The sequence below is a fragment of the Prosopis cineraria genome, unplaced genomic scaffold (assembly GCF_029017545.1).
Source record: "Prosopis cineraria cultivar Desert tree isolate PC_DT_omini unplaced genomic scaffold, ASM2901754v1 PC8, whole genome shotgun sequence".
Taxonomy (NCBI): Eukaryota; Viridiplantae; Streptophyta; class Magnoliopsida; order Fabales; family Fabaceae; genus Prosopis; species Prosopis cineraria.
The window spans coordinates 14,759,340-14,771,816 of record NW_026555339.1 but is presented as its reverse complement, the minus strand read 5'-3'; the positions used below and the strand labels follow the sequence as shown (position 1 = coordinate 14,771,816).

Genomic DNA, 12,477 nt, shown 5'->3' with positions numbered 1-12,477 from the left:
TTTTCTCACAACATGTATTTCATTTGCTCCATCTTCTGCGACTGTGTTCGCAGAAACAAGGCGCTGGCATCTGAGGACGAGATGAGCTGTGTGCAATACTCCAATTGTCTACTGAAGTGGAAACTGTTTGAAGACCAAGAAGAAACTTAAGTTTGTTTTATTACTAGAAATGAATGAAATGAAATGAATTAAAAAAATAAAAACAAAAATGAGATGACAAAAGAAAAAATGAATCACATTCATAAATGAAAAAGGTAATTTAGTTCATGGGTTGAGAATCATGATTCTTAAAATTTTTAGAGGGTGTAGTGATTCTCACATTTATAGAACATATTAATGAGTTCTATTATACCTACTATGAGGAGAAAGAATGACTTAGTTTATTTTTGCATTGATTTTTTAATTAATTTCATTCCATTTTTTTTAATAACCAAACGTTACCTTAATCACTCACTGCTAAGGAATAACATAATGCTAACGTTGTGAAGTGTTGCTGTCGAAATCAAGATCAAGCCTCTCCTGATAAGTCAGAAAGCCCCAATTTTTTAGTGCCTCTCTTGATGATCTGTCACTGGCCACGGCAATCTATTTATTTTAAGGACATACTTTGGATAATTCCTGATTTTTTTTTTGATGCACTTTTCACATAATGAAAAGAGCACTTTTAAGATTTTTTTTTTTGCCAACAGCACTTTTAAGAATATAACTAGACACAAAATAACTACCGGTTTATTTCTATATGTCTAACAAATCAATTTTTAAGAAAATGTATAAACCTTTGAAATCTTATAAAAATGATTTGTTTTATTTTTTTCAAATAATTAATCACATAACCTGATTTTCTTCCGCATCATGTGGAAAGATAAGACAAATTATGTTGAATGATGCCATCTTGTTTGAGAACGGAATGATTCATGAGTATAAGCTTGCAAAGGAAGAATTGTAAAGGGAAAGAATAAATAACTCATACATACAAGAATGTGTGAAAAACTCATGCACTTCACTATTTAGATTGATGCTTTACATTGGATGGTAACACAAAAGCAAAAAACACAAATGTCGACATCTTACATTTTTGCATTTATATATTTTAGTTCTGTCCAATATGTGAACAATTTCAAATACTTTATTAGTTTATTTTCAAGTTGGTCGATCATTTTGGAAATTCAAATGAAGCCACTGAATTTGGAAGTTTGATAGTCATATTAAAGCGAGGATTCTCAAGTAGACCCATTTGTGGTGCAACCTATGCATTTGAGGCATAAAAACTTAGGGAAGAGGATGACTGTGGAATGAGCATGATCCAAACGCATGTTCTATAAATATTACTAGTAGTTATAGAGTTAATATTTCATAGTTGGGGCCACTGCGTTGCATAAAATTTAATAAAAGGATCATGATGTTCAAGAATTGTAGATGGCTCATGGCTCATTGTCATACATTTCATTTTCCTATGATTCAAATGTTTGTGATTTAATTTACCTATAAATGAAAGATGAAACAAAATTTAAAATTACATAAGTCATACCTTCTTGGAATTATAAAGGAATTCTCATCCTTGATATTGGCATATGTGAGCAATGTAAAAGTTGATCCAAAAAAATTTGCTTTCAAGTCCAAGCTATCAATTGTAATAACAAGAGTCGCAATCTTGTCATCAAATTTGATAGAATCCACTGAGATTAGTGGAGATATAGAGATACGATTGATCAAGATATTCTGTCATTTTCGCTATACAGATTTAAATGATTGCTACATGGTTCATGCATAACCGTAGGGATATTAGCTAATATAGTGGATCTATAGATCCCTCTCTCATATATATATATATATATTGTTGCATTGAGAATATATTTTTTGATCATTTTACTCTACTAAATTCTTTATGGTATCAGAGTAGAGGTGTAATTTTGAATCCCAAAGAATTTTTTTGACATCAAGATCAAACACTAACACGTGAGGAGATGGTAGGTGAGGCCCAAAGTAAGGTCCCTGATTTGAACTCCCCATACTTTCTTATGCTTTGGATAACTTGAGGCAAGTCTTTGTTAGTGAATTGCTAAGCAAAAACAACTATATGGAATGGCTCACCGACATAACAAATGCATTAGTGGCCAAGAACAAGGTGGGGTTTGTGGACAGTTCTATCAAACAATTTGCATCAAACTTCGACGTTCTATCCTTTTAGATGTAATGTGACGTGATGGTGAAGGGGTGGCTCAAGAGTAGTATGTCTAAAGAGCGCTGCACAAGTATTAGATTTGTTAAAACTACTCAATAAATCTGGGTCGACTTGGCAGAACATTTCGAAAAGGGAAACACACCACGGGCATATGAACTAAGGCATGATATTGCATGTTTGAAGCAACAAAAACAATCAGTGGCTGCTTATTATATGAGACTCAAGGCACTATGGGATGAAATGAGAACCATTGCACCCATGCCACAGTGCATTTGTAGTGGCTACAGTTGTGAAACAGCTAAAGAAATTGAAGCTTTAAGAGACAACAAGCAGGTATACAATTTCCTTATGGGTTTAAATGAAGAGTTTGCAATTGTGAAAATGCATATTTTGAGCACAAAGCCTCTCATGAACCTAAGTATAGCATATCATCTAGTGACGGAAGATGAAAAACAACAACAAGTGTCAGCCACATAAAGAGTTGGAACTGAAGCAATGGCTTTCCAAGTTTAGGCACGATTAGACAAGGAAGATAGAGAATTCTAATGTGATCGAGTACAATATGGACATTGCCACAAAAAAGGACATACTGAAGACAAATGCTTTGAACTTCACGGATAGCCATCGAATTGGAAGAAGCCCAATAAAGAAAGTGAAACGATAGAAGGGGTGGACCAAAAGCAGCCTTTATTAACTCCGATGAGAGTCTCACACCTGGTATTAACTTGGCACAATATGATAGACTACTAAAAGTAATACAGTGTACAGGTGAAGCAAGTCTGAATTGATAATGGGATAAAGTTCAAGTCTTTTGAACTCAAATGTTTTTGTGAAGAATGGGGCATTATTTTTTAGACATCTTGCCCTTACACACCCTAATAGAATGGTGTAGTTGAGCGCACAGGTATATCATCGAGATGGCTCGTACTTTATGTCTTTATGCAAACTTGCCTAAGAACTTTTGGGGCGAGTGTGTCCTAACAGCTATTCACATTTATAATTGATTACCAACTAAAGCCATAGAAAACAAGGTTCCTTATGAAGTCTTAACTGGGAAATAAGCCACCTATGGATATCTTCGAGCTTTGGCATGTTTGGCTTATGTGCATGACCCTACAAGTTTAGATAAATTTAAGGCAAGGGGGCGATGATATGTCTTTGTAGGCTACCCTATCGATCAAAAGGGTTACAAAGTCTTTGACTTAGAGAAAAGGCAAATATGCGCATCTCGAGATGTGATATTTTTTGAGCGAGAATTTCCTTTCAGAACGAGAGGCCTTACCTCTTCTGTCTAACTTAATGATGACCCAATACCTTCTTCAACTGATGATGAATAGGTCTTCAAACAAATGAGCTTTACTCTTGAAAATTCTGTTGGGCCCCTCATCATACAACCTCTCACACAATCAGGCTCTTCTGTCTCAACTTATCCTCAACTACCTGCAACAGTTGATGCATTAAGGGAAGTAAGGCAAAATCAATAGGTGAGAACCATTCCTGAGCATCTAAAGGACTATGAAGTGAATCTGCCACCTTCTTTACTGCACCAGCCAACCATTTCTAATGATATCACTAATAGTAATAGTACAATTCATCCTATTGCACAATACGTCAGTTACAATGGTTTTTCTAATACACACATGGCTTTTCTTGCTACTATAGACCACATTAAAGAGCCATGACATTATCGTGAAGCTATAGAATATGAGGAATGGCATAAGGCCATAAGGAAAGAGATAGAAGCTCTTGAAAGGAATAGAACATGGACGCTAGAGACACCACCAAAAGGCAAAAATATTGTTGACTCAAAATGGGTGTTTAAAATGAAGTACAAACCAATTGGTAAGTATATTGCCAAGGCACGAGTTGTTACACATAGATTCACACAAGAAGAGGGAGTTGACTATCATGAAACCTTTACACCTATAGCAAAGCTTGTCATCGTAAGGACCTTACTGGCTGTAGCAGCAAAGAAAGGATGGTTTGTGCATCAACTTGACATGAATAATGCTTTCTTGTATGGGGAGCTTGATGAGGAGATATATATGAAAGTTCTGGAGCAGTTTAGTCGTAAAGGTGATGATAGGGTTTACTGTTTGAGGAAATCACTGTATGGATTAAAGCGGGTGTCAAGGAACTGGTATACAAAATTTACTCATGCTTTAAAGACTATCGGCTTTGTACAATCATGTGTAGATCATTTTTTGATGATATACAACAAGGACGATGTGTTCCTAATTGCTTTGATATACGTAGATGATGTCCTTTTGGCAGGAACACATGCTGAGAAGATAGAGCAAATCAAGAAGTACCTTGATCAGTAGTTCACAATTAAGGATCTTGGTCTCATCAAATATTTTCTGGGCATAGAAGTGACAAGAGCTCCTTATGGTTTTGTTCCTACTCAAAGAAAATATGCTTTATATTTATTAAGGGAGTTGGGATAGAAGGTTGTCAACTTTGTGATTTTTCAATGGAAGAGAACTATAGGTTGGTTGTTTGTAAAAAGGATGAAGATGTAGCTATTGCAAATTGAAGTGTAGATAGTAGTCGGTACAGGAAATTGATTGGCAAGCTGATGTATCTCATGATCACACATCCCGATATTGTGTACACTGTTAATATCCTTAGTCAGTTCTCTTTAGACCAACGATAGATCTATTTAGATGCTGTTGAGCATATCTTGAGGTACCTAAAGACAATGCCCAGTCAAGGCATCCTTCTACGCAATGATGGTGACCTTGAGCTAGAGGCTTTTTGCGACACTAATTAGGGAAGGTGTCCCATTAAGAGACGCTCTCATACTGGATATATGGCGAAGATTGGTGGCTCTCCTATCTCATGGAATATAAAGAAGCATTCTGTGGTTTCTCATTCTTCAGTAGAATCTGAGCACAGAGCCATGGTAAATACAGTTAGTGAGTTGATCTGCCTTTGATGATTAATGATGGAGTTAGGAGTGACGCAACAATATGCAAGACGTCTTTATTATGATAATCAGCCTACTCTTCACATTATGTGAAATCCAGTATATCATGAGCTAACTAAGCATGTAGAGATGGATTGTTACTACATTCGGGAAAGATATGACTCCAAAGAAGTTTAGCTACTAAAAACTAGACGAGGGAGTAGCTCACAGACATTTTTTACTAAGCCACTAGGCAAAGAAAGTTTTGACTATCTCAAGGGCAAGTTGGGCATTGTCAACCTTCATGCACCAACTTGAGGGGGCATGATAGAATCCATCGAGATTAGTGGAGATATAGAGATACAATTGATCAAGATATTCCGTCATTCTTGCTGTACAAATTTTACGTGATTTCTGTAAGGTTCATGCTTAACTGTAGGGATATTAACTGATATAGTGGATCTACCGATCCCTCTTTCATGTATATATATTGTTGCATTGAGAATATATTTTTTGAGCGTTTTACTCCACTGAATTCTTCAAAATTGTTCACAACCTAAAGAAATATTTGGGCCTATATATCCGCATAGAATCATAGAATCTCAATCTTGTATTACACAAATACAAAAATATATAAAAAAGCTCTAAAAGAAAAAAATTGAACATATTACTTTTTGCACTTATATTTACAAAAAAGTGGTGCATCTATGGTAGACTACTTCCACAACATTACTGCATTGTGGCAAGAAAGGATATTCATCAACATATGAGTATTATATAAATTGTGAACCGAATAAATAATATAATTAAGAAAATTTGACAATCAAGAGAACAATGAACTTGTTCTTTTCTAATCCATAAGAAACCCAACTTCACCCAAGGCAGGCAAGAGGGTTCTAAATCCAGCATTTTCTTGCCAAACAGTGTACTCACTTATGAATGCTTTTGGACTAGTATGGTTGAAAGAATCGAATTTATTATACATCGAGAAGATACCAGTAAAGCTTGTATAAACATGGAAATCAAACAAATCTGTTGGATGATGTAATGGAGTAGTGGCAATCACATAACCTTATTTTCTTCCACATCCTGTGGAATAAAAAAGACAAATTATGTTGAATAATGCCATTTTATTTGAGAACACAGTGATTTATGAGTAGCAGTGGAGCCAAGACCCTAGGTTAGCATGCAATTTTCTTTTTAAAAAATTAATTTTAAAAATAATTTAATAATTGAAAAAACAATTATATATATTATGGGACTTTGAGTTAAAAAGTTGAAAATTTTGGATTCAAGCTTAGATAAAAAATCAAAATGAATTTAATATTCAAAATATTAAAAGACTAGGTGCAAAATATAAAGAGGAGGAGTGCGCAATTTAAAATTCTATACTCATTATATATAATGTTTTCCAGCAAGTAAGGGCATTTGCCCACTCTCACTTGTATGTGGCTTTGCCACTATTTATGAATATAAGCTTGAAAAGAAAGAATTGTAAAGATAAAGAATAAATAACTCAAACAAACAAAAAAAAAAGTGTAAATAACTCATATGCTTTACATTGTTGTATTAGTATATTTTAGTTCTATCAAATATGTGAAGAATTTTATATATTTTTCAAGTTGGTCGATCATTTCAGAAATTCAAATGGAGCTACTGAATTTGGAGGAAGTACGATAGTCACGTTGGGGTGAGGATTCTCAAGTAGACACACTTGCGATACGATCTACTCATTTGAAACATGAAAACTTGTGTAAAAGGATGAGTTTGGAATGAGCATGATTTCAATGCATGGTCTATAAGTATTACTTGTCGCTTTAGAGTTGATATTTTACATAGGGGCCATTAATTGCATGAGAAGCAAAAGTGAAATTGATCCTTACTCATAGCTTGTTCCTTAAAGTTCAATCAAAAATCAATTTCTTTTATTTTTTTAATCGTGTCCTTTTTTTTTATATGTGAACAAAAATTTAGTTGAGTTGGGTTTTAAAGGCCCAACAAGAGCAAGGCATGTGTCCAGGTTTAATGAGTGCAAACACTCACTAACAAGATTTTCATATTGGTAGCATGATTTAAACTAACAATACTATAGATTATAGACTAAATCCTTGTAAATGACCAACTTTTGTTAGCTATTAATAGTATCTTTTAACATCCTTTTATTTTAGGGAGACTATCAATGAAAGACCTCTAAAAAGTTCAATATCAGACGTTACCTGTAATAAATAAACATTAACTATCAACAAGTGAAAGTTTAAGTTTTGACAAGTATTCAATCTATCTAAATCTTTATCTAATATTAACTCATTTCAGCAATCCCTCATTGATATTCCCCCTTTATTTTACCCAGTCAAGTACAATTTCATTCAATTTTTTGTTAAAAAAAACTTAATGACAAACAGTCAAACTGTTCTAAAAATTAAAAAAGGAGTTAGACTGTTCTTGAACTCCTTCTGACCTTGTTCTTACTGCTTCATGCACGAGATGTTTTAAACTTGGAATAGTAATGCAGCTCCATGTTTGTTTGATGTTGGCTACCAAAATACTCCATTCCTCCTTATATATAAAATGTTTTAAATCAAATTATGCAAACTAATAAAAGTTAGTCATCTGCTTAAAAGGATACCAATATTCCAATTTTACCCCTAATTATTGTAAATAAAAATGAATATCTTCTTTTGAAGTAAATTTATGAGCACCTTTCTTTTTCCCCTTCTAATTTATTAAGAGTATACAACCGTCCATTTATTATAAAATACTCATTCCATGTCTATACATAAGATATTTTCTATAAATTTATTTTATTCCTAAATATAAGGGTTGTCATAATAATTTTGAGTAATCAAACAACTTTACTCATCTTCAAAAGGAAAGTATACTGACAACCTCTTATATATTTAGAGATTAAAAAAGTTTTAAAAAACTTCTTATATATAAGGATAGAGGGAGTATATATGCTATCAAATATTAGTTAGTTTTGCTTTTGGTGATAGCTAGATATATATATATATATATATATGTATGTATGTATATGTGCATGTCGGTCAAATATGTAGAGGTTTAGGGAATTAGGATGTTGTTTATTGGTAAAAGCCAAGTTTCATTATCCATAACTTTTATCATGTGTACATTTCCTTTCATAATTAAATAATTTATTAAATGAGTACTGAAAAATAGTTAAGTGTTTGTTTTACTATAATTAAGGATTCCATAATATTTTAAGGCTATCATAACAACAAAAATTAGGCATTTTCCCCAGTTAAAATTTGTTCATTTCCATGGTTCTAACATTGAGAACAAAAGTTGCCAAGGTGTTCTCATAGCTTGTAAAAACGGTGATAAAAGTCTAAAACCGTGGTGGTTGCCACATCATTGTTAAAGGAAGCGTGGCAGCCACCATTTATGCATTCATTAAGAAGAGTTGCCACAATTGCCATTATTTTTTTAAAAATAATATTTTTAACCATAATTATTAATTCACTTTAAATTATTAATTTTTACGTCCTAAATTATTTGTAATTGGTTAAAAATATTATTAATAATAATTTTTTTAAATTAATGTGGAAAATATTTATTTAAAACTCCTTCAAGTTTTATATTTATACATTGTTTAAAATATACTTCCTCTGTTAAAAAATGTAAAATATCTTTAATCGAATCTTACATTTCAATAAAATAGTTATCTACTTTTTAACTAACCCTATCTTTTTATATTTATCCCTATTAACACCCTACAATAAATATAAAGTTATTATCAATAGGGACACTTTTGAAAAAAAATAATAATTACACCTTGAAAGATTAAAAATGCCTTACATTTTTTAACATTCATCTCTTCAAAAAATATTTACATTTTAGAATGGAGAAAGTATTTAAATTTAAAATTTATATTAACTATATAATAAAATTTTAATATCAATTTTATTTTAATTAGTTTAGTGAAATTTTATGCAATGATATATTAACGAATTAAAGGATAAATTTACCCTTAAACTATAGGTCTAGTTATGTTTGGGACCTTAAACTTGTTTTGAGTGCACCATTCTCCTTCAAGATTTGAAAATAATGCAATATTGTTTTTATCATTAATCAAAATTAATTTTGATTATTAGTTAACTAAAAAATTACAAAAAAAAAACATAAAAAATTACAGATAAGTACTATATAAGAAAATTAATATAAATTAAGTTATCTAAATTCTAAATAAATACAAAAGACAAATGAATGTTATTTCTTTTAGATGTAAAAAAGTAAAGTTCAATTTTGACCAAGCAATTTAACCAACTACAGTTTAATCAAATCACCAGTATTGATATTGGTAAGTAATTAAAAAATATGTTTGTTTTAATAATATCTTATTAAGATATTAATATTTTAATATTTAATATTATTTAATATTTAATAGTTTAAACATTATTTTTATTATTTATAAATATATCTCTAAAATAGCAGTTGAATTTTTCATAACCCATGTTTTGAAAAAATGGAAAAACTTAAAAAAACAAAGATAGAAGGACAATCGATTAGATATAAGGGCAAATTGATCATTTAATTTTTGTACTTTTAATTCAGTTGTAAGTCATCAATCTTTAAACTTTAACTTAGTGTATCTTATTTCTTATAATTTTAGTAATTTAAAATATTGCTTCCTATATTTTATAAAATAAAATTATAAAGATTAAAATTATTTTAAAATTTGATCATTATAATATTTATAAATATTATTTATTAATTAAAAATATTAGCCCCTAAATTTGAAAATAATTTTAATCTTTATAATTTTATTTTTAAAATACAGGGACTAATATTTTAAATGGTTAAAACTATAGGGGTTGAGTTGCATTAAGTCAAAGTTTAAGGACTAAATTATATTCGAGTCAAAATTATAAGGACCGTATTATAATAAAATAAAATTTAGGAACTTAGTTACAATTAAGTCAAAATTATATAGGGTCAAATGATTAATTTTTTCATTATATGGATAACATACAGCAATGGTATATTTCCCCACTTTCAAAAAGACTTTATTACTGTTTTAATGAAAAAGCACTTATATTTAATGACATGAATACTTTTTTTTTTTATACTGTGGACAAAAGTTTAGATTCATCTTTTATAACTGGTAAGAGCACAATTCAACAATAAAGTGAACCAATTGCATGATGGAATACTCATCAGCAGTTCATTTAACAATTAATGACATGAACACCTCTTTTAATTTATAAAAGGTGAAGAAGCTAATGTATAATTCCAAGAACAAAAGCTTAGATGCATGTTTTACACTTGGCAAAAACACAATTCCCAACAAGAAGTAGCAAATTGGTTGTATATATGAAGGAAATCTGAACAATTCACTTAAAATTAATTACATGAATAAGTATTTACACTTGGCAAAAGCACAATTCCTAATAAATTAAAGAACTGAATCCTCTGTATATAAACACTTCCACAAGTTGGATACGAAGAACCGAAACACTTAACAATTCATTTGGCAATTCCAACCTCTCCATCCATGGATGAAATTGGAAACAAAATCACTGAGTTGTTTAATGGCCAAGCCCTATTGTACAAGGTCATGTATCTTTGGATACCTTCTTTATCTCTCAAGTGTGCCATTGATCTTGAAATACCAGACATAATCCACAAGCATGGCCAACCCCTCCCTCTTTCTCAGTTGGTGTCAGCTCTCAATATTCCACCCTCTAAAGCCACCTTTGTGAAAGGGCTCATGCGCTTGCTGGCTCTCAATGGCATCTTCACTATCATCAAAAGCAGCAACAATGAAGAAGAAGAGAGTGATGAAGCATATGATCTCACTTCTGCATCACAGCTTCTTGTGAATGACACAGACCATTGTTTATCTCCAATGGTTGGGCTGGCAGTAAAGCCACCAATGATTGAATTGTATCATCACTTGAAGAAATGGGCTCGTCGAGAGGAAAACACACTGGACGAGGCAATATTTGGTGTAAGGCCTTATGACTTGATGAAGCAAAAGCCAGAAGATTTTGCATTTATGCAAGAAGCAATGGCTAGTGATTCTAGATTCATGAAACTGGCACTGACCAAAAACTTAGAATCTGTTTTTGATGGATTGGGTTCTATTGTTGATGTTGGTGGTGGAGATGGGACCACTGCTAAGACTATTTGTGAAGCGTTCCCAAAGTTGAAATGCATAGTACTTGATCTTCCTGAGGTTGTTTCAAACTTATCTGGAACCACCAATTTAAGTTTTGTTGGTGGAAACATGCTCAATTTCATTCCCCATGCTGATGCAGTTTTGATTAAGGTATATATGGGACCAATTCAATGGATGTTAATTACTTATTTTCTATCATTTGTCCGCCAAACTGTTTATATTTGGATTAATAAAAATTTAAGGATTTGGATTAATCCATATCCAAATCCATATTTTATTACAAGTCTTATATATATATATATATAAAATTTCAAATCTCTTACATCCTGATTATTTGAAATTATAGCAACTTTAACGATTTCATCTCTTTCAATTTTCATTTCCCATATCCTCTTTTCATTGTTTTGAATTTAAAATTTTTTATACTTCATAGATAAAGGATTTTAAATGTGAGATTTAAATATAAAATCCAAATTAAAATCTACTAATCTAAATGCTACCTGAAAATATTTTAAAAATGTCAAAGTCTGAGTTTTAATATGTCAAATTTTAATTTTTGAGGTCATCAAAGTTGGCTTTATCATACTCTCCGCACCGTCAAGTTAGCTGAACACTATCAATTTGCATATTGTTATAATTCAAAAATGAAGTACTATAAGGATGTTAAATTTATTGTCCATTTTTCTTACTATTTTGATTTATACAGTGGGTCTTACTTGACTGGGGTGATGATGATATCATAAAGATACTTAAAAATGCCAAGGACGCTATCTCAAGCAAAGGAAATGAAGGAAAAGTGATCGTCATAGATATGGTGTTGGATGAAAAGCATGACCAGCATGAATGGCTAGAAACAAAGCTCTTGCTCAATCTAATTTTGACGGCTCAGCTTAATTCAAAAGCAAGATCTGAAAAGAATGGAAGCAACTATTCCTGAGGGCAGGCTTCAAGGATTACAAGATATTTCCTATATTTGGCCTTAGGTCTCTTATTATGCTTTATCCTTAACTATATTTGCTCGGAATGATCTAATGATGTCTAGTCTTATAAGACTAGTTACTTGTTTAAACAAAATAAATTTGCAGTAGAAATAAGAGGAGCTATGAAATTATTCTGCAAAGTTCATTATATTGTCTACCCATTAGCACCGTAAAGAAATTGGTGCCCAGCTTATAAAAATTGCGACAGAATCATTTAACTATAAGCATTAATGTCTACATCAAGTTATTGCGAAGTTGAGTAAAGAAC

General features: G+C 31.6%; 1 protein-coding gene across 1 annotated transcript; it reads left to right on the top strand.

Annotated features, from left to right (window-relative positions):
• The first annotated feature begins 10,665 nt into the window (after window positions 1-10,665).
• LOC129318022 (isoflavone 7-O-methyltransferase-like) lies at window positions 10,666-12,166 on the top strand. The gene is made up of 2 exons (XM_054962519.1): window positions 10,666-11,379; window positions 11,936-12,166. Exons 1-2 carry the CDS (start codon window positions 10,666-10,668, stop codon window positions 12,164-12,166), a joined length of 945 nt encoding a protein of 314 aa, XP_054818494.1.
• Window positions 12,167-12,477: the final 311 nt, after the last annotated feature.

What these genes read in the sequence shown, in the direction of transcription:
- LOC129318022 (XM_054962519.1), top strand. Translation starts at nt 10,666, where the DNA reads ATGTATCTTTGGATACCTTCTTTATCTCTCAAGTGTGCCATTGATCTT. An exon ending in CTGATGCAGTTTTGATTAAG is followed by an intron (nt 11,380 to 11,935) that starts GTATATATGGGA and finishes TGATTTATACAG; the next exon opens with TGGGTCTTACTTGACTGGGG.